The sequence below is a fragment of the Molothrus ater genome, chromosome 25 (assembly GCF_012460135.2).
Source record: "Molothrus ater isolate BHLD 08-10-18 breed brown headed cowbird chromosome 25, BPBGC_Mater_1.1, whole genome shotgun sequence".
NCBI lineage: Eukaryota > Metazoa > Chordata > Aves > Passeriformes > Icteridae > Molothrus > Molothrus ater.
Genome location: NC_050502.2, coordinates 4,691,882 through 4,713,945, shown reverse-complemented (window position 1 = coordinate 4,713,945; position 22,064 = coordinate 4,691,882). Strand labels below are relative to the sequence as shown.

The 22,064-nt window shown below is 56.5% G+C and overlaps 1 protein-coding gene across 2 annotated transcripts; it reads right to left on the bottom strand.

Moving 5' to 3' along the window:
• Positions 1-690: 690 nt before the first annotated feature.
• TFEB (transcription factor EB) lies at positions 691-21,199 on the bottom strand. Of its 2 annotated transcripts, none has more exons than XM_036398538.2 (9): positions 20,657-21,199; positions 6,387-6,631; positions 5,449-5,703; positions 4,806-4,886; positions 4,132-4,252; positions 3,949-4,005; positions 2,933-3,008; positions 1,941-2,088; positions 691-1,317 (listed from the first exon to the last, which is right to left on the bottom strand). In XM_036398538.2, the coding sequence occupies exons 2-9, from the start codon at positions 6,579-6,581 to the stop codon at positions 883-885; spliced, it is 1,368 nt and encodes a 455-aa protein (XP_036254431.1). In that variant the 5' UTR covers positions 6,582-6,631; positions 20,657-21,199; the 3' UTR covers positions 691-882. The 2 variants fall into 2 exon arrangements, with proteins under 2 accessions (XP_036254431.1, XP_036254432.1); XM_036398539.2 differs by lacking the exon at positions 20,657-21,199 and adding an exon at positions 19,550-19,563.
• Positions 21,200-22,064: the final 865 nt, after the last annotated feature.

The window sequence follows — 22,064 nt, the reverse complement described above, 5'->3', positions numbered from 1 at the left end:
CCTGGAGCTTCCTGCCCACGTGGAGCAGGACTTTCAAGAAGTACCTCCCAAAAAAAAGAAGTGGAAAACCCTTTTATCCTCCCAGGAAAACCCTTTTATCCTCCCAGGAAAAGCCTTTTATCCTGCCAGGACAGAGCTGGGGGTGGCACAGGGCACAGACACTGGGTGGGGACACCTCCAGGACACTCAGGGCCACCTGGCAGCCTCGTCCTGAGGTTTTGGGGTGCTGGGGGTGACAACAGGGGGTTGCTGGAGCATCAACCTCCCCCCCATTCCAGGTGTTCTGGAAGCTTCAACACCCACCTGCAGACAACACCCCCAGTGGTGCTGTATTAATAAACACACTCTAATTAATTAACACCTTGTCACCCTGCTGGGAGCCCAGAGGCAGTGAGTGCTCCCAGCAAGGAGGAACTGGGTGGACTGGGAAGCATCCAGGGGCTGGGGAGGACTCGGTGGGGATGAAGGATCCCAGAGCAGGGTGAGGAGACACCAAACAGGACACAAAGCTCACGGCACCACCCTGGGGGCTCCAGGCTCCCAGGCACCACCCCGGGGAAGGGGGTGAGGCCAGGAGGCTTCAGCTGAAAGGCAAAGCAGCCCAGGTGTCGCTGCCAGGCTGTGGAATCTGCAGTCAGGCCAAGCCAGGAAGGTCCATCCTCCTCCTCCTCCTCCTCCTCCTCCTCCTCCTCCTCCTCCTCCTCCTCCTCCTGGCCAAAAGAAGCTGTGACAGACTCGGTGGCACCCGAGCCCTCCTTGCATAGACAAAGGAACTCCTGGGAAGATCCAAGTGTGTGGTGGGACGGGCTCCTCCTGCCAGGAGGCTCCTGGGACTTGCCCACCCAAAGCTGTGCTGCAATCCCTGCCCTGGCAGCTCCCCCATCACAGCATGTCTGCGTCCTCCATGCTGAAGCTGCTGCGGCGGCTGCTGGCCTTGGAGGCCTCGGGGGACATGGCTGAGAACAAGGGGTCAGAGGCCAGGGGCAGCATCGTGTCCTGCATCAGCATCAAGTCCAGCTCCTTCTTGGATAGGGATGGGAAGGAGGAGCTGTGGCCGGGCTCCAGGCTGTCCGGGAAGGAGCCATCATCGAAGCTCAGGTTGTGGGTAAAGTCCAGCTGGTGATAGGGGGACTGAGGGGGCACGGGCAGCGCTGGCTGAGGCTGGGATTCGGCCTCTGGGGGTGGCAGCAGTGGCTCCAGGGTCCCCTCGTCCCCGCTGGCTTCTTGCTTGACCACTTGCTGAGCCAGCTCGGCCACGTTGACGCCCGAGGGCGAGGAGGTGGGCAGCCCATGGACACGCGCCTGCATCTCCAGCTCCTGCCAAGGGGACACAGAGGGGCGTTCAAGGGGGTGACACCGCACAGAGGTGAGAAGCTATTGAAGATTGCAATGCAGGATGTATTCCATTGCCATCTGTAGGGCAGATTACCTTTGTCAAGTGGGCAGTTTGCCTTATCTCTCTCTTTGAGTGACCACAATCACACCTCCCTCAGGAGGGGACCTGTGCTGATAACAGCCATTGAATGTCCCTGCATGGCTGATAAGAGCTACAGCATCCCATTGGGAGATGTGAGCCCAGAGGGAGGAGCCAAGCATTCCTACTCAGATATAATCCAGAGGTTTTTGAGACACCAGCACAGCTTCTCCACTGGATTCCCCAGAGGAACAGCAGCTGCCTCTTCTCATGCTCGATGCACATCTCACAAACTGTGCCCTCCAGTGTCCTCACAGGTGACCCCACAACTTTTCGTATAGTTTTAATATAATATACCTAATAAAATAATAAATCAGCCTTCTGAAACACAGAGTCCGATCCTCATCCTCCCTCATCCCAAGACCCCTGTGACCATGGTCACAGGGGACACCCTGGCCACACCCTGGGTGGGGCAGGAGTGAGGGGCTGGTGGGGCTGAGGAGGGGCAGAGCCCAGGGGAGCTCACCTGGATGCGGAGCAGCAGCTGCTTGTTGGCCATCTCCAGGCGCCGGGAGTGGTTCTCCAGGTCCCGGGACCTCTGCAGGTCCTTCTGCATCCTCTTGATGTAGTCCACAGACGCCTTCAGGATTGTCCCTTTGTTCCAGCGCACGTCCCTGTCACCCAGCATGGAAAAAGGGATGGGCCTGGCTGCCAGCAGTGCGGCCACTCCCCTCTCCTCCACCCAAAAAGCCCTCGGTGACCCCAACCCTGTGTAGCCATGATATTTTATGAAAAAGCTTTTCTTTAGGATTTTTTTTCTCCTGAGAAGCTGAGAGGCCTCAGGAACAAAATGTAACCAATGGTTATCTGCTGCTGTGCAATGCAACAGGTGCATCTGGGATTGGGCTCATGTGGTTGTTTCTAATTAATGGCCAATCACAGCCCAGCTGGCTCGGACACTGGTCAGTCACAAGCCTTTTGTTATAATTCTTTTTCTATTCTTAGCCAGCCTTCTGATGAAATCCTTTCTACTATTCTTTTAGTATAGTTTTAATAGAATACATATCATAAAATAACAAATCAAGCCTTCTAAAACATGGAGTCAACATTCTCATCTCTTCCCTCATGGTAAGGCCCCTGCAAACAGCACCACATTTCCTCATGGAAAGGGTGGTCAGGCTTTGGAAGGGGCTGCCCAGGCAGGTTTGGAGTGCCCATCCCTGCAGGTGTCACCTGGATGTGGCACTCAGTGCTCAGTGGGGGATTGGGGACAGGCTGGATTTAATCTTTTCTCAGTGATTCTGGGGTTCTGTGTCATGCTCGGTGCACATCTCACAAACTGTGCCCTCCAGTGTCCTCACAGGTGACCCCACAACTTTTAGCATAGTTTTAATATAATATATCTAATAAAATAATAAATCAGCCTTCTGAAACATGGAGTCAACATTCTCATCTCTTCTCTCATCCTAAGACCCCTGCAAACACCACCAGAATCCTGCAGGAGCCGTGGATACCTACAGATCATTGGCTTTGGGGATCAGCATTCCCAGCTCCTTGATGCGGTCGTTGATGTTGAACCTTCGCCTCCTCTCGACTGTGGGTGAGAGGAGAGGGATGGAGGTGAGCAGGCAGCAAGCAGGGAAGGCTCTGTGTCCCTCCCACGTGTCCTTCCTGTCCCTCATGTCCCACATCCCTCTGCTGTGCTCCAAAGGAACTGGGGAGCCCAGGATGAGGAAGCTCAGGAGCCAACCCTGCTCCATGCCTGGCCCAGCAGCTCTGATCCTCCCTCTGGGTTTGTCGCAGACATCTTTTATGGAAAATCCTTTCCTTTGGATTTTTCCTCCTGAGAAGTTGAGAGGCCTCAGGAACAAAATGTAAACATTGATTGTCTGCTGCTGTGGAATGCAACAGGTGCATCTGGGATTGGTCTCATGTGGTTGTTTCTAATTAATGGCCAATCACAGCCCAGCTGGCTCAGACAGAGAGTCCAAGCTACAAACCCTTGTTATCATTCCTTCTTATTCTATTCTTAGCCAGCCTTGTGATGAAATCCTTTCTTCTATTCTTTTAGTATAGTTTTAATGTAATATAGATCATAAAATAATAAATCAAGCCTCCTGAAACATGGAGTCAGATCCTCGTCTCTCCCCTCAGCCTGAGGCCCCTGTGAGCACGGGCACAGGGTTCACATCTGGGAAGGGCTGGGCAGGATGGATCCCACTGGGAGGCACCAGCTGCCACATGGATCTGCTGCCCCTGGTGCTGCTCTGGGGAAGCTCCTGGCAGGGAAATCTCTCCTGGCTCTCCCATCTCTCCACCCTTGCTCCCTCACCATCCCTCTCTCCCACCTCTCCAGCTTTTTCAAAGGGTTCCCAACCAACCTGATCTCCCCCAGGTGTCCCCTGTACCCCACTGTGCACAGCCAGCAAGGAGGGGCTCAGGGGGCTCTCCTGAGGGTCAGCTGGGATGGGAAGGGGCCCCAGCTCAGAGGAATGAGGATGAAGAGTGATGGGGAAAGGCAGAGCTGAACTCACTCAGGTTGTGATTGTCTTTCTTCTGGCGCTCCTTGGCCAGGGCTCGGCTCTCGGCATCTGCAAGAGACCCGGGGTGTCACCCAGAGGGGACAAAGCTGCAGCTGGGCTGGCACTGGGGTCCCTGTACCCCCCTGGGGACAGGGCAGCCCCATTTTGGTGCCTTGCTCTGGGGCCAGGACGTACCTGTGAGTTCTCTCTTCTGGGTGAGCTCGGCGGGGCAGGAGCTGCTGGTGACACCAACGAGTGACGCTGTCACCTGAGGGTCCCCACTGTAGACATTCATGTGGCTGCTGGACATGGGCAGCTGCAAAGCAGAGGGACAGCTGGGTTAGCTCCATGCAGGGCTGGCCACCGTGATCACACCCAGCTGGGCAGCTGGAATTGTCCTCCCAGGTCCTTAAAGCAGCTTTCACCAGAGCAGAAAAGAAAACAGGACTTGAAAGGGCACAGCTGATCCCCTCCCATGGCCAACATCTAAAATAGGGCAGGTGAATCACAGCTGGGAAGGGCTGGGCAGGATGGATCCCACTGGGAGGCACCAGCTGCCACATGGATCTGCCCCTGGTGCTGCTCTGGGGAAGCTCCTGGCAGGGAAACCTCTCCTGGCTCTATCTCCCCACCCTCTCTCCCACCTCTCCTGCTTTTTCAAAGGGTTCCCAACTGCCCTCAAGGGGAAAAAAGCTGAAAATTTTATTCTTGTGGGTGTTGCAGTCTCCAAGGACAAGGCTGGCTGGGGCTGCCACCAAGGCACCGCTGTGGGGACATGGCAGAAGGTCCCCTCTGTGCCACCTCTGTACCTGCAAGGGCAGGGCTGTGACACCCCCAGGCCCAGCCCCTCCCTGTCACCCCCCACTCACCGTGTTGGGCATGTGGACTTCAGGGTTCATGTAGCCCAAAACATCATCCAGGCGCATGATGTCATCGATGACCTCATCAAACTGAAAAGGGAGAAGGACAAGTGACCGTGGGCTCCTCTGCCATTCCCAACACCCCGAGTTTCCCCAGCAGCCCGGGGAAAGCAAACAAACTCTACAACTTTGTGGAAGTTGTAAAGCTGTATGTTGAAAGTTGTATGTTTGTAACAGTGCTGGAGCATGTGGAGATCACTCTCTTTAAAAGGCCTGTGCACCTCTGGGAACTCCAGATCCTTTTTTATCCCCCTCTCAAATACACATGCGTGCCATTTCACAACAGGTTCGTGCATATTTTTACTGATTTCATGTGACATTTGCCGCTAATTCTTCTTTATTAGAAAGAATTCTTTGGTCAGGTTGACCTGCTCTTGTAGCAGCCTCTGTCTCTCTGTCTCTTCACCCTTATTTCTGCCTTTTGGCTGAAGCAGTTTCTCTCAGCACAGACTTTTCACAAGAACAGGCAGCCAGACCAAACAGCTCCATTTTCAAACCACACACTTTTAACTCAAAGATGTACATCTCACCTAAACCAAAATGGATTTCTGCCATTTCTGGAGAATTTCCAGAGCAGGGGACAGGTGCTCACCTCCCTCTCGGGGTTGGAGCCGATGTTGAGCATGGCCATGGGGCTGTTGGGAGCGCTGTTGCCTGCCGAGGAGGACAGGACGTGGCCGGGCCGGACGCCGGGGGACGCGGCCGGGGGTGGCTTGGGAGAGTGGCTGGCGGGGCTGACGTGGGCAGCAAATTTGTTCCCGTAGGTCTCAGAGAGATAAGCCTGCACCTTCTTGTCCCGAGACTTCTGCAGGTGGTAGGTGGTGGGGTTCTCCAGGTAGGACTGGACCTGCAAGGGGGGGGACAGAACCCATCAGGGACCCAGGTGGAGGTGTGCCAGACACATTTTATGAAAAATCCTTTCCTTAGGATCTTTTCTCCTGAGAAATTGAGAGGCGTCAGGAACAAAATGGAAACAATGGTTATCTGCTGCTGTGGGATGCAACAGGTCCATCTTTGATTGGTCTCATGTGGTTGTTTTCAATTAATGGCCAATCACAGCCCGGCTGTCTTGGAGTCTCTGGTTAGTCACAAGATTTTATTATCATTCCACTCCTTTCCTTGCTGATGAAAATCCTCTCTTCTATTCTTTTAGTATAGTTTTAGTATATAATTTTCTTATAATAAATATAATATAATATAATATAATATAATATAATATAATATAATATAACAATATAATATAATATAACATATTATATTATATGGTATGATATTATATAATGTAATGTGATATAATATAACATAATATCATATAATATACAATATATAATACTATATAATATATAATATATAGTAAATATACTATACTATACTGTAATGTAATGTAACGTAATGTAATGTAATGTAATGTAATATATCTAATAAAATAATAAATCAGCCTTCTGAAACACGGACTCAAGATCCTCATCTCTTCCCTCACCCTGGGACCCCTGTGACCGCCACCACCGCACGGAGGGGACACCACGGTACCTTGAGCACCTCTCCGGGCACGGGCGGTGGGGACTGGAAGTGGACGGGGGTGTTGATGGCAGGGCTGGAGGCCACGGGCATGCGCTGCTGCTGCATGTAGCTCATCATCATCTGCTGCTGCACCCGCTCCCGCTCGGCTTCCTGCTGCGCCTGCTGCTTCATCAGCTCCATCCGCAGCCCGATGCGCGACGCCATGGTGGCGCTGGGGGGTGCAGGCCACCAACCCGCCTGGCACACAGGTCACCCTGCCAGGAGGGCACAGAACGTCACCCACAGCCTGCCAGGAGGGCACGGAACGTCACCCACAGCCTGCCAGGAGGGCACGGAACGTCACCCACAGCCTGGCACAGCGGGGAAACTGAGGCACGGAGAGACATCCCAGAGCACCCACTCTGGCTCGGAGAGACATCCCAGAGCACCCACTCTGGCACAGAGCTCACTCTGCCAGGAGGGCACGGAACGTCACCCACAGCCTGCCAGGAGGGCACCGACAGCCTGGCACAGCGGGGAAACTGAGACACACAGAGATATCCCAGAGCACCCACTCTGGCACAGAGGTCACCCTAGCAGAAGGGCACAGCACGTCACCCACAGCCTGCCAGGAGGACACGGCACATCACCCACAGCCTGGCACAGCGGGGAAACTGAGGCACAGAGATATCCCAGAGCGCCCACTCTGGCACAGAGGTCACCCTGCCAGGAGGGCACAGCACATCACCCACAGCCTGCCAGGAGGACACCGGCAGCCTGGCACAGCGGGGAAACTGAGGCACAGAGAGACATCCACTCTGGCTTGTGATTAAACCAGGAGGAGCATCCCAGGGCTGGCTGAGGACCTGGTGCCAGCACCCGGCCTGGCTGTGAGACCCCCCCCCCCCCCCCCAGCTGTGTCCTTACAGAAAACCAGGCTGAGGAAATCAAAAGCACCCCCAGGAATCTCTAGAGAAGGGAAACTGCCGAGGATGAGGATGGGGATGGGGAAGGGTGGCCAGAGCTGGGATGGACAAGGAGAGGGAGGAATTTAGGCTCTGGCAGGAAGGGAACCGCGATGGAGCAGCCAGGACCCCGCACTCACCCCGGAGCCACCTCCCAAACACGGCAGAGCCCAGAGTGAGCCCGGCAGCGAAAGGGAAAGAGAAAGTGAGGGCAGAGCAGCAAGAAAAGGCCGGAGGGTGCCAGGAGCCGGGGGCAGGAGCGGGCAAAGCCCGGCTCGGGACAAGGCGGGCTCTGTGCTCTGTGCACGCGAGCGCGGGGACAAGGGGGACCACAGCACCGCCCGCCCGGCACAGAGCGGCCCTTGTTCCCCGGGACAAAGGGGATGGTGGCTCTGGAGGCTGGGGGATGCCTGCCAGGGCTCCAGGAGCCACCCCCGGCCACCCCGGCAGGGCTGGGATGCAGGAGATGCTGCAGCAGCATCGCTGGGATGCAGGAGATGCTGCAGCAGCATCGCTGGGATGCAGGAGATGCTGCTGCAGCATGGCAGGGAAGCGGAGCACGGCAGGCAGAGGGAAAAGCTGCGAGGGGAAAGCAGAGAAATCTGCAGGGTTTTGCTGTTTAAATGCAAGTTCAGAGATGGAAGGGCCTCGGTGGTGACAGCCACAGCGAGCCGGTGCTATGCGTTACCCGGAGGGGAAATGAAATCAAGGCAGCGCCTCGGAGGATGACACAGCTCGAGAGCAGCTATTGAGCAGCCAGGGGAGGGGAATTAATCAGCCATGGTGGCCTGGCCCGAGGGGGATGGGAGCCCAGAGCCGGGGACAGCGAGCCACTGGAGCTTCGTGAAGGGGGATGTGGGAACAGACCTGGAGGAGGGCACAGGGGGGGCGCTGGGGTGAGAAACAGAAGCCTGGAAAAGACCCCAGAGAGGATGGAACAAGGCTGAGTTAAGGGGGAAACCCACGAGGGATGTACAACCCCAAACCAACGCTGGATTAAGGGGGGAACCCACCAGAGATGGACAACCCCAAACTAAGAATTAAGAGGGAAACCCACGGACCCACGGGGGATGTACAACCCCAAACCAGGGCTGAGTTAAAGGGGAAATCCACAGGGGATGTACAACCCTAAAACAAGGCTGGATTGAGGGGGAAACCCACCAGGGATGGACAACCCTAAGGCAAGAATTAAGAGGAAAACCCACGGGGGATGTACAACCCCAAACCAAGGCTGGATTGAGGGGGGATGCCCAGAGGGGATGCCCACGGGGGATGTAAAACCCCAAACATGAAGGGAAGGGAGAGAGGCTTTTCTCAAGAAGGGCTGGCACTCGTGGGTGTCACGGGAAGCCACCCACAGCACCCACTGAGCCCTGCTGGCCCTGGTGCAGGTCCCCCCAGCTGCCCCCTTACAGAAAACAGGGCTGGGAGAGTCAAAAACTGCCAAGAGGAGCTGCAGAAGATGAGGATGAGGATGGGGAAGGGTGGCCAGGGCTTGGTTTGGTGAGAAGAAGGGGGAAATAGGGTCAGGTTTAAAATAACCCCTTTGGTTCTGCTTGGCTTCCCCCCCCCTCCCCAGCCCCCAAAATGCTGAGCAGCTTCTGCTTTCACTCTGAGTCAGCCCTGCAGGAGGGACAGGATGGGGACATGGGGCCCACCCTGGGGACACATCCCACCCTCCCCTGGCCCACAGGGACAGCCACGGGAGCCCATGGAAACGGCAGCTCCATCTTGTTATTCCTGGGAGGGCACCCAGTGCTTCTCCCACTGAGCCAGAGCCACCAGTGGGAGCCCCAGACTGGTCCATACTGGGAGAGCCTCAGCCAGCCTCGTCCCTGGAGGCTGCGACACCCACAAGAATCAATTTTCCAGCTTTTCTTACCCCTTTTGAGGGCAGTTGGGAACCCTTTGAAAAAGCTGGAGAGGCTGGAGAGAGAGAGAGAGCAAGGGTGGGGAGATGGAAAAGTCAGGAGAGGTTTCCCTGATTTTTGCACAGGGAGGCACCACTGGAGCGGGAGATGGAGCAGTCGGGAAGGGGATGTGATGGAGGGGTTGAAAGGGAGGGAAAATCTGGATGATCCCAGCCCCTCTCCACAGCCCAACTCCACTTCTCCAGTCGGGAGGAAGGCGGGACAGGGGCTGACCAGGCTGCAGCCCCAGGGAATGCATCTCTCTTCCAAACGTCCCTGTGCTGCTCAGCAGCTCCGCTATTCCTGGATATTCCTGATTATTCCTGGTTATTTCTGGTTATTCCTGGTCATTTCTGGATATTTCTGGTTATTCTTGGTTATTTCTGGTTATTCCTGGTTATTTCTGGCTATTTCTGGATATTTCTGGTTATTTCTGGATATTTCTGGTTATTCTTGGTTATTTCTGGTTATTCTTGGTTATTTCTGGTTATTCTTGGTTATTTCTGGATATTTCTGGTTATTTTTTTCTGGTTGTTTATTTCTGGTTATTCCTGGTTATTTCTGGTTATTCTTGGTTATTTCTCGTTATTTCTGGATATTTCTGGTTATTTATTTCTGGTTATTTCTGGTTATTCCTGGTTATTTTTGGTTATTTCTGGTTATTTCTGGATATTTCTGGTTATTTATTTCTGGTTGTTTATTTCTGGTTATTTCTGGTTATTCCTGGTTATTTCTGTTCATTTCTGGTTATTCTTGGTTATTTCTGGTTATTTCTGGATATTTCTGGTTATTTCTTTCTGGTTGTTTATTTCTGGTTATTTCTGGTTATTTCTGGTGATTCCTGGTTATTTATTCCTGGTTATTTCTGGTTATTCCTGGTTATTTATTTCTGGTTATTTATTTCTGGTTATTTATTTCTGGTTATTTCTGATTATTTCTGGTGATTCCTGGTTATTTATTCCTGGTTATTTCTGGTTATTCCTGGTTATTCTTGGTTATTTCTGGTTATTTCTGGTTATTCCTGGTTATTTATTTCTGGTTATTTATTTCTGGTTATTTCTGATTATTTCTGGTGATTCCTGGTTATTTATTCCTGGTGATTCCTGGTTATTCCAGGTTATTCCTGGCCCTTCCATGCTCTCCCTCCGGGGCTGTGATATCAGCAAGTGTCCCCCTGGCACTGGGGGGGGTGGCTCCAGCTGGAGGATCCCCAGAGCTGCTCCAGGAGGTGACAGAGCCCCGAGCTGTCCCCCGGCCCTGCAGCGGTGACACGGGGGTGACACGGGGGGGGGTGACACGGGGGGGTGACACGGGGGGGGGGTGACACGGGGGGGGTGACACGGGGGGGTGACACGGGGGGGTGACACGGGGGGGTGACACGGGGGCGGTGACACGGGGGGGGGGGTGACACGGGGGCGGTGACACGGGGGCGGTGACACGGGGGGGGTGACACGGGGGGGGTGACACGGGGGCGGTGACACCGGGGCGGCTGCTCAGCAGCCACTGCTCGGTGCAGGAGGGGACATCGGGCGCTGCCCCGCAGCCCCGGTGGCCGGTGGCAGAGCCACTGCTCGGGCTGGCGGTGCCACCTGAAGGGGGACACAGCACCTGCAGTGTCCCCAGGCCCAGGTGTGGCTGAGAAACCTGAGCTGCCCCCCCCGGGGGCATTTTCCAGATTTAGCCGCAGGGATCGCGTTACCCTGCCGGGGGAGGTGGCACTGAGGTGGCTCTGAGGTGGCACCGGGTGCCTGGCACACACCTCCTGCCACCCTCTGGGTGATGAGAACCCCCCAAAGCCACTGCACCAGGCCCCTGCTGGGTTTGATTTCCCGCTCGATCGGGGCCGTTTAGGAGTGGAAAAATCAATGAGCAGCTCCAGGAGGGAGAGGGGACAGCAGGGGGACAGCAGGGGGACAGGGCAGGGACCATCACCCACCCACCCAGAGCCCAGCTGGGCTGGGGACTGAGGGAAAAGGAGAAGAAAGAAGTGAAAACAGCTTTGCTGCTCACCACGGGCCAGCCCAGCCTTCCCTTCCTTCCTTCCCTCCTTCTTTCCTTCCTCGCTGTTGATTTTCAAAGCCAGGGGTGGCAGGGAGGGAGCACCAGGGCCCCAGGTTTTGTTCTGAATGTCACCAAGCTGTCACCTTGTCACACACCCACAAAACCACCCCGTGTGTGCCCCAGCCTGGGGACGGGCTCTGCTGTCACCCTGCTGGGACAGGGGACAACGAGGCTGGGGTTACCTGGGTGCAGAACAGAGGGGACTGGGGACCCTGAAGGTGCCAGCAGGTCACTGAGGGGTTTGGGGACCCTGCAGGTCACTGAGGGGATTGGGGACCCTGCAGGTCACTGAGGGGTTTGGGGACCCTGCAGGTCACTGAGGGGTTTGGGGACTCTGCAGGTCACTGAGGGGTTTGGGGACCCTGCAGGTCACTGAGGGGTTTGGGGACCCTCCCAGTCCAGGCCCAGCAGGTCACAGCTCCCCCTCACCCCAGGCCAGCCCCAGTTCCTCATTTTCAGCAGCCACATGGGGTGCAGGAGGGGAAGTTACAAAAAAAAAAAAAAAACCCTCTCCAAAGCTGCTTGTTTGTTTTTTGGTTTGTTTTTTGTCACTGCAGCCCAGGAGCGAGCAACAGGGCTGAGAAAAAGCGTGGAAAAATTGATGCAGCCACTGCCACAGGGGACAGGGGACAGGGCTGGGCGTGTGCCAGGGACACCTCTGTACATTGCAGAGGGACAAAAGCTGTCCCTTGTCACTGCAGGGGATGTGGCACCGCAGGGATCCCTCAGCCCCCATGTGCCCAGGGTGGGGGCAGAGCAAGCACCTGGATTATGGGGGGAAAAGAGGCTGGAAAAGGCAAAATTTGGGGAGCTAGCAGGAAAGATGGAGAGAGAAAAGGGCCCGGGAGTGCCAGGACAAGGGAGAATGGTTTCAAACTGCCAGAGGGCAGGGAGGGATGGGATCTGGGGAAGGAATTGTTCCCTGGGAGGGTGGGGAAGCAGGGCTGGAATCCCCAGAGGAGCTGTGGCTGCCCCGGGCCGGGCTGGACAGGGTTTGGAACAACCCTGGTGTCCCTGCCCGTGGCATGAGCCGAGCTCTGAGCTCCCCCAGAACTGTGAGCACACAGCTCAGCAGCACCTGGGGGCCCTGCAGCCCTCCCAGCTGTCCCCAGGGTGGCAGTGGCACAGGGACACCTGTGTGACAGTGCCGGGGACACCCCCAGGTGCTCTGCACCACGTCCCCAGGTACAGACAGAGCCAGGCCAGGGGTGCAGCTGGAGCCAGGTGGCCCTGCCCAGCTGGGAGCAGCCTCGGGGCACTCAGCCACACTTGGCAAGGCCACCAGGGGCTGATTCATGGCCTGACAGGGCACCCCCAGGGCCAGGGCCCAGCCAGAATCCTCCCTGGCAATGCTCAGGGTGGGCAGCTCCAGGACAGGGGCTCAGGAGAGGATTCCTCACACAAACCTGGCAGCAGGGCCGTGCTTGGAAACCCCTGATCCATCACCAACCTGGCCAGAGGCTCCACAGATCCCATCCAGCCTCGGGGATGGGGATGGGGATGGGGGGGGGAAACAGGAAAATAACCCCATTTCCAACCCCAGAGAGCAGCAATGCTGGATGGGGAGATCATCACCCACCCAGGAGCTGTGTGGGACCCCTGGGCGCCATCCCAGCCCCATCCAGGGGCTCCTTCCACCCAGGATCAGAGCTCCTGGCAGCCCTGGGAACCATCCCAGGAGCTGTGTGGGACCCCTGGGGACCATCCAGAGGTTCCTTCCACCCAGGACCTGTTTGGGACAGGGTTCTGGGAGCCATCCCAGCCCCATCCAGGGGCTCCTTCCACCCAGGATCAGAGTTCCTGGGATCCCTGGGGACCATCCCAGCCCCATTCAGAGACCCAGCCCCATCCAGAAGCTCCTTCCACCCAAGAGCAGAGTTCCTGTGAGCCCAGGAACCATCCCAGGAGCTGTGTGGGATCCCTGGGAACAATCCCAGCCCCATCCAGGGGCTCCTTCCACCCAAGAGCAGAGCTCCTGGGATCCCTGGGAGCCATCCCAGGAGCTGTGTGGGATCCCTGGGAGCCATCCCAGCCCCATCCAGGGGCTCCTTCCACCCAAGAGTAGAGTTCCTGAGATCCCTGGGAGCCATCCCAGCCCCATCCAGAGGCTCCTTCCCCCCAGGAGCTGTTTGGGCCAGGGTTCCTGTGACCCCTGGGGACCATCCCAGCCCCATCCCGAGGCTCCTTCCCCACACCCCGAGCCCGCAGCCCTGCAGAAGGCAGGAGGAGCAGGCAGAGGAGGGGCTTGGCAGAGCCGGCCCGGGGTCAGTTGACAGCAGCACCGAGGCTCTGAGTCACCAGGACTGTTTTTAGCACCGGCATGTCAGCAACGTGGAGCTGGACGTTGTTAACAGGAGCTGGGTCAGAGGCCAAATGTTTTCCCTGCCCTCTGTTCCCTGGAAAGGGCTGAGGGATCCCACAGGAAAAAAAACATGACCCAAAGAGCCAGGTAAGCCTGGCACACCCAGGAGGGGTCAGGGAGGTGGTGGAGGGAGAAGCATCAGGCCCTGATGGCACACAGGGCTGTGTCCTTTGTGCCACTGAATTAAAAAAACCCCATTAAAAACCCCCTTGGTGGTGCCAAGGTGTGGGCAGGAGAGCCCAGCTGGGCTTGGCAGCCATTAAGGGGTTAATAATACACACACAGCCTTGCTCTGGTGTCTCTCCACGCCAAAAATCACCTCTTTTAACCCCAAAAAACCCACCCAGCTCAGGGATGGCTGCAGAGCATCACCCAGCTGGGCTTGGCAGGGGGAGTTTGGCAACTCCTGGCCAGGTTTGGGGACAGGGAGAGGCAAAGGGACCTCCCCAAAAGAGGGGCCAGACCCTCCAAACAGAGCTGGGCAGGAGCTGCAGAAAAGCCCTGATGGAAACATCACTGGGAATTCACAGCCCCTGCCCCCCCTCCGGGGCAGCAATTAAAAATAAAGGTGTGAACAGGCAGGAGGATGGGCCGAGGCACCACCCCGGGCACGGTGATTAATCAGGACAGAGGAAGGGACCGAGGTGACCTTGGGAGGCTCCAGGTCCTGCTGCACATCCCGGGAAAGGAGGGAAAAAGGAGATTTGGGAGCGCAGCCCTCAAGGAAAAGCCCGGCCCGGGGTCACTGCGGGCGGTTTGGGTGCTGGCCTTTGGAAATAAGCGCATAAATGGGCAATGAGGGGAACTGGCAGGGCTGACGCTGCTCCAGGGGGCTGGGACAGCGCTGCCACCCGCCCCAAAACCCTAGAAACCATCCCTGAAAGGGGGGGGGAAATAATCCTAAAAACTGGAGAGAAATCACCCCAGAAAAGAAAGAGAAACCAGCCCAGAAAAGGAAAAGAAATCACCCCAGAAAGGGGGGAGAAACCACACAGTAAGTGGAGGAGAAACCACCCCAGAAAGTGGGGAGAAATAATCCCAGAAAGTGGAGAGAAATCATCACAAAAGGTGGGGAGAAATCATCCCAGAAAAGGAAGAGAAAACATCCCACAAAGTGTGGAGAAATCATCCTAAAAACTGGGGAGAAACCACCCATAAAGTGGGGAGAAACTATCCCACCAAGTGGAGAGAAACTACTCCATAAAGTGGGGGAGAATCACCCCAGAAAATGGAGAGAAACCACCCGTAAAGTGGGGAGAAATAATCCCAGAAAGTGGAGAGAAACCACACAGAAAGTGGGGAGAAATAATCCCAGAAAGTGGAGAGAAACCATCCCATAAAGTGGAGAGAATCCACCCCATAAAGTGGAGAGAAATAATCCCAGAAAGTGGAGAGAAACCACACAGAAAGTGGAGAGAAACCACCCAAAAAGTGGAGAGAAACCATCCCATAAAGTAGAGAGAATCCACCCCATAAAGTGGAGAGAAACCACCCTAGAAAGTGGGGAGACACCACCCAAAAAGTGGAGAGAAACCACCCAAAAAGTGGAGAGAAACCACCCAAAAAGTGGAGAGAAACCATCCCATAAAGTAGAGAGAATCCACCCCATAAAGTGGAGAGAAACCACCCTAGAAAGTGGGGAGAAGCCACACAGAAAGTGGGGAGAAATCTTCCCAGAAAATTGAGAGAAACCACCCCAGAAAGCGGGGAGAAACCACACAGAAAGTGGGGAGAAACCACCCCAAAAAGTGAGGAGAAATCTCCCCAAAAAGTGAGCAGAAACCACCCAGAAACTGGGACGAACCACCCCATAAAGTGGCGATGCTCGAACAAAACCAGCCCGGCGGCTCCGGGCGCCCCAAGCTCCCGGTGCCACCAGCGCCAGGTGACAGCGGCCACCCCCTGTCCCCCTGTCCCCCAGCCGGTGCCAGAGGCGCTCCCAGCACCGCCTCCACCCCTCCCTCGCAGCCCCGTGCTGTCACAAGCATGTAATATTTATAAATATTTATAAATACACATGTCCAGCCCCCCAGCACCCAGCCCGGAGCCTCGGCGGAGGCAGAGCTCGTGGAACCAGGCCTCAGGAATAAATTAACAAATCGGGGACAGCCCCTGCCTTGCCCTCCCAAACCAGCCTGGGGGATGCCGTGCCCCCCCCCCCCCAAGCCCTGGCATCCCCTCCCGTGCCCACCTCACCCGCTCTGGAGGGGTTCGTGCTGTGCCCTCCTTGGTGCCAGGCTCTGCCCGCAGCTTTTCCTGCTCCCTGAAGGTCAAACTGATCCCTGGGGAGCCCCTGCTGCCAGCCCAGCCCCTGGCCTGGCACGGCGCCTCCTCGCCCGGGCACGTTGCTCTGGTTGGAGCAGTGCAGCAGCTCGGAGGGTTTTTTTCCTCACCCAGCTGGGATTTCTCCTTTTCCTTCCCCCGTTTTGCCCAAAATGTTCAGCCAAACCTGCTCCCTCCTCACCTGGCAGCAATCTCCCCAAAATCCAGCTGGGATTTCTCCTTTGCCTGTCCATTTTTGCTCTCTCCTCACCTGGCAGCAATCTCCCCTAAATCCAACTGGGATTTCTCCCTTGCCTGTCCATTTTTGCCCCCTCCCAGCCATCTGTGCCAGGTGGATGCAGCCCCTTCCTCGTTTCCTCCAAAATATTCTCACCCCGCAAAATCCAACTGGGATTTCTCCTCTGCCTGTCCATTTTTGCCCCTTCCTCACCTGGCAGCAATCTCTGCCAGGTGGGTGAAGCCCCTTCCTCGTTTCTTCCAAAATATTCCCAATCCCAGAAATCTCCCAGGCACGTTGCTCTGGTTGGAGCAGTGCAGGAGCTCGGAGGGTTTTTTTCCTCACCCAGCTGGGATTTCTCCTTTTCCTGCCCCGTTTTGCCCAAAATGTTCAGCCAAACCTGCTCCCTCCTCACCTGGCAGCAATCTCTCCTAAATCCAACTGGGATTTCTCCTTTGCCTGTCCATTTTTGCCCCTTCCTCATCTGGCAGCAATCTGTGCCAGGTGGGTGCAGCCCCTTCCTCCTTTCCTCCAAAATATTCCCAAAATCCCGAGGGCACAGCCTGGGCAGGAGCCAGCTCTGCTGGTCCCCGAGGCTCCAAGAACCACCCCCCGCCCCCCGGCCATCCCCACACTGGGAATTTCAGGTTTATCCGGAATTTGCACCCATTTAAGCAAAGGAGGCAGAGCTCAGGGTGTGGGGAGTTTGTTTGGAGCCAAAAGCGCTCCGAGGAAAGGTGACAAAACCCCGGGGGCAATTCCTAGAAGAGGCTTCCAAGAGAAAGTGGCACAACCTGTAGGGACATTGGGGACACCTTGAGCCCTCCCCAGGTGATCCCACCCAAACCATCCCAGGGTGCCCATCCCAGAAAGTGGAGAGAAACCATCCTAGAAATTGGGGAGAAATTATCCTAAAAACTGGGGAGAAACCACCGACAAAGTAGGGAGAAGGGCTCCTAGAAGAGGCTTTCAAGATAAGGTGGCACAGCCTGTAGGGACATTGGGGACACCTTGAGCCCTGCCCAGGTGAGCCCAGCCAGGTGATCCCACCCAAACCATCCCACGGTGCCCATCCCAACGCTCCTGCAGCAACAAACCCCCCCCAGAACTGTCCCTGGCCCCCCAGAGATGGAGAATCCCCCATTCCTGCTTTTCTCAGCCTCTCAGGAAGGTGAGGAGCAGCACCCAGGGCTCGTCCTGGAGCACAGGACTTGCACATTCCTGGGAATTCCTGGGAATTCCACTTCAGGGGAGCCCTGATGTGCAGGGAAATCCACAGAGAACACCTGCCCCAAGCACCAGCCAGGTGCCAGCAGGAGGCACAGGAATTTGGGAGGGATGAGGGAAGAGCCATGGGGGCTCTTCCTGGACGTGCCAGAGAGAGGAAAAAGAAGATGAGCACAAAATCCCAGCGTGGCCAGGGAGAGATCCCCCCCCTTTCACTCCCCAAAGTGTCACAGAGCTGGTGACGACGGCCACAGAGCCACCAGAGTGACCCCAGCAGCCTCCACACAGCTTGGGAAAGCTCATGGAGGTGGTGAAGGCCACCACAGGGAGGTGACAGCACACCTGGCACCTCTGAGCACCCTCTGCTCTTCTATGGGGCTGTCAAACACCCAGCACCGGCTCCCTGGGGTCCCTCTCAGCACAAACAGGGCTCTGGGAAGTTGTCACAGAGCTGCCACCGGGACATGTGGCAGCACTGCCAGCCCCACACCACCCGGACCAGATTTTCTTTGTGTTTCTATTCTCTTTTTTTTTTTTTTGCTTTTTTTTTTCAATTTTTAATTTTTTTAAAGGAAATTTCCTCCAACATCTGCCTGCCCCTGACCCCTGTCTGCTCCCTCTTTGCCTGGGATATGGGATAACCCCACACAGGGCACTGACAAAAGAGCTCCCCTTGAGGCAAACCCAGCTTGAGGCGCCCTCTAAAACCACCCCAAAAAATTCCAGATGGGAATTTTTGTCCCCACAGAGGGGACAGGGGTGTGGCAGCTCCATCCCTGCCACCTACACCCCAGCAAAGGAGGGAGAAACATCAAATCCAGGGGTGAGGTCCCATCACACCAGATCCCCAGCTCCCCATTCCAGCACCCCACGAAACGAGGATGTTTTTTACCCTCAGCATTGTGGATTTTTGGAAGGGGACACCCTCCCAAATCCCATGTCCCTGGTTTTTGGGCTGCTCAGCCATGGGAATGGTGACCCTCCCACATCATCCCAAGGGGCTCTTCCCATTCCCATTCCCATTCCAGCATTTCCAGGAAAACAGGGCAGGGCAGACCAGGAACACACACACACACGTGCAGTGTGGAAAAAGCAATAAAATCTAAAATCCCTGGCTGGGCTCACAGCTCCATCCCAAACACCCGGATGCTGGATGGCCCCATCCAGCAGCTCCACCCCAGCACAGTTTGCAGTTTCCTACTGATAAGGGTGGGCAGATCCCTCAGAAAACACCAAACACGCGGGGCCAGCATCCCTCGGGAAGTGAACCCAGGATTCAGCAGGAAATAAACCCAGAATTCAGCAGGAAACCAACCCAGCATCCCTTGGAAAACACCTCCATGTGCTGCCCTGACCCACCACCAGCACCAAATCTGGGTGTTCCCCCCAAACCCAGCCACCCCAAATCTGGGTATTTCCCCCGAATCCAGCCACCCCAAATCTGGGTGTTCCCCCCAAATCCAGCCACCCCAATCTGGGTGTTCCCCCCAAATCCAGCCACCCCAAATGTGGGTGTTCCCCCCAAATCCAGCCACCCCAAATCTGGATATTCCCCTAAATCCAGCCACCCCAAATCTGGGTATTTCCCCCAAATCCAGCCACCCCAAATCTGGGTGTTCCCCCCAAATCCAGCTACCAAATCTGGGTGTTCCCCTCAAACCCAGCCACCAAATCTGGGTATTTCCCCCAAATCCAGCCACCCCAAATCTGGGTGTTCCCCCCAAATCCAGCTACCAAATCTGGGTGTTCCCCTCAAACCCAGCCACCAAATCTGGGTATTTCCCCCAAATCCAGCCACCCCAATCCCAAATTCCCACTGCTCCTCAGCACGTGCTGCCCTGACCCACCACCACCACCCCAAATTTGGGTATTCCCTCCAAACCCAGCCACCTCAATCTGGGTGTTCCCCCCAAATCCAGCCACCCCAAATCTGGGTGTTTCCCCCAAATCCAGCCACTCCAATCCTAAATTCTCACTGTTCCTCAGCACATGCTGGCCTGACCCACCACCAGCACCAAATCTGGGTGTTCCCCCCAAATCTAGCCACCCCAAATCTGGGTGTTCCCTCCAAACCCAGCCACCCCAAATCTGGGTGTTCCCCCCAAATCCAGCTACCCCAAAACTGGGTATTTCCCCCAAACCCAGCCACCCCAATCCCAAATTCCCACCCTTCCCCAGCTTTGGGATTTCCACCCTCCTGCAGCAGGTGAGCCAGAGCAGGCTGGGAGAAACCAGCCCCATCCATTCCCAGCTCGGAGCAGCCGTGCATGAAGCCAAGCAAACATGGCAGGGAAGTACAGAGAAGGGGGGGGGAAAGAAAAAATAACCCCCCCAAAGGCTCCCTTCGCTGCCTGCCGGACTCTGTTATATAAAAAACACCAACTCCCCCCGTGCCCCAAGGGGGGGAACACGCCGGGATTCCTGGAAACGAGCCCTGCTTTCCCCGGACTCGCACCGGTTTATTTATTTATCTTACACCAGCACAATAACCACCAGATTTTCTTCGTGTTTCTATTCTTCTTTTTTTTTTTTTTTTAAGGGTTTGGTTGGTTTTTTTTTTTTTTTTTTTTTGGTTTTTACTTTTTTAAGGAAATTTCCCCCATCATCTGACTGCCCCCAAGCAGTCTCGGGGCTGCGTAATCCTTTCCTGCCTCGTAATTAATTCATGAATGTAATTAATCGGTCCGGGCAGCCCCCTCCATTCGCCCCCAAATTCCCCAGGAAGGGGGGACACGCTGTGTGTCCTCTTGGTGACCCCCCTAAAAGCCGTGTGACACGAGGTATCCCAATTTCCCCATTTTTTCTAAATGGGAGAAGTCCCCACTTTGCGTCCCTCAAACCGGGGGTGCCGGGGACCCTCCGGGTGTCCCGGAGCATCCGTGCCTCAGTTTCCCCAGGCGTGCAGCACCGTGTTCGGGGGGGGTTGCCCATGGGAAAGGCGACCCGGGCAGGTCCCCCCGAACTGCCGGGGCTCTCACAGACCCCCGGGACCGCCGGGTTTTGGGACGAGCTGCTGGAGACCCCCAAAACCTCCGCGCCCCGCAGCAGCCAGGCTGGAGCCTCCCAGGGGCGAGGGGGGGGGGCGATTATTTACAGCAAAATAAGGGGGGAAAAAAGCAACTCCGAGTTCAGAGCGCTCCGGGATGGCGCAGGACAGGGGGGAGCACCCCAAAACCGCCCCAGCACCCCCACAAGGTGGGCTCCAAGCCGAGGGAGCCCCGCTGCGCGGCTGCCGAGCCCCCCCCGTCCCCCGGGACCCCCGGCCCCCCACTCACCCGTGGGGAACGGCGAGGAAACGAAGTGGTTCGGCTGCGCTCGGCTCTGCTCGGCCTCGTTCGGCTGCGCTCGGCCCAGCTCGGTTCGGCCCCTCGGCTCGGTTCGGCCCCGCTCGGCTGCGCTCGGGTCGGCTCAGCCCAGTTCGGCCCCGCTCGGGTCAGCTCGGATCTGTTCGGACTCGCTCGGCTGCGCTCGGCCCGGCTCGGTTCGGTTCCTGGGCTCAGCTCAGCTCAGTTCGGCCCCACTCGGCTCGGTTCGGCTGCGCTCGATTCGACTCCTCGGCTCAGTTCGGCTCCACTCGGCTCTGCTCGTCCCGGCTCGGTTCTGTCGGGCTCCTCGGCTCGGCGCAGTCCGGCCCGGTTGGGCTCGGCTCGGCCCGGCCCGGTTGGGCTCGGTTCTGTTGAGTTCCTCGGCCCGACTCGGTTCGGCTCGGTTCTGTCGGGCCTCTCCGCTCGGCTCAGCGCAGTCCGGCCCGGTTGGGCTCGGCTCGGCCCGGCTCGGCCCCGTGCCGAGGGAGGGCAGCAGCAGCGCCCGCCCGGCCCGGCGCGGCCCGTTCCGCTGCCCTCGCTGCGCTCCCGGCCCCGGGCACGCCGGGAGCTGCAGTCCGCGCCTGCCGGGACTTGTAGTCCCCGCCTGGCCACGGCGGAGTTCGGGCTTGGAGCTTTCCTGCCCTGAAAAGGGGGGGAGCCTCCCCAAAAATGTTTTGGTTTTTTTTTTTTTTTGTTGTTTTTGTTTTTTTGGGTTTTTTTTGTTTCCTCTAAAGTGGGTGTTTCCACCCCAAAAACGGCTCGGGAGAGGAGGGATGGGGTGGGAGGTGAAGGCAGCGCTGTGTTGGGGTTGTGCAGTGCCGTGAGCCAGGATGGTGCATCCCTTTCTGTCAGGAACACGAGGGATCGTGGAGCTCCTTGCACCACGATCCTGCATCCCTTAGCACCACGATCCTACATTTACATCCCTTAGGATTGGGATCACAGGGGGATCATGGAGCTCCTTGGACCACGATCCTACATCCCTTTGAACTGGGATCACAGAGAGATCATGGAGCTCCTTGCCCCAGGATCCTGCATCCCTTTGGACCACAATCCTATATCCCTTTGGACCATAATCCTATATCCCTTTGGACCAGGATCCTGCATTCCTTTGGACTGGGATGACACAGGGATCGTGGAGCTCCTTGCACCAGGTTTTTACCACTCCTTGCACCACGATCCCCCAGCCGTTTGTGGCCCTGGCAATGCCCCCACACCCACCCTGATTTCCCTCCTGACCCCGCTCAGCCCCTCTGACCCCCAGCCCAAACACGGGACACCGATCAAAAGCCAAACGCCGCCGTTATCACCCAATTAAAGGATTTTTTTTCTCCCAGCTCCAGCTTTCCGGAAAACAATGGCACAGTCACACACACCC

What these genes read in the sequence shown, in the direction of transcription:
- TFEB (XM_036398538.2), bottom strand. Translation starts at nt 6,581, where the DNA reads ATGGCGTCGCGCATCGGGCTGCGGATGGAGCTGATGAAGCAGCAGGCG. An exon ending in TGCCCGGAGAGGTGCTCAAG is followed by an intron (nt 5,704 to 6,386) that starts GTACCGTGGTGT and finishes CCCCCCTTGCAG; the next exon opens with GTCCAGTCCTACCTGGAGAA. An exon ending in CCAGAAGAGAGAACTCACAG is followed by an intron (nt 4,006 to 4,131) that starts GTACGTCCTGGC and finishes GGTCTCTTGCAG; the next exon opens with ATGCCGAGAGCCGAGCCCTG.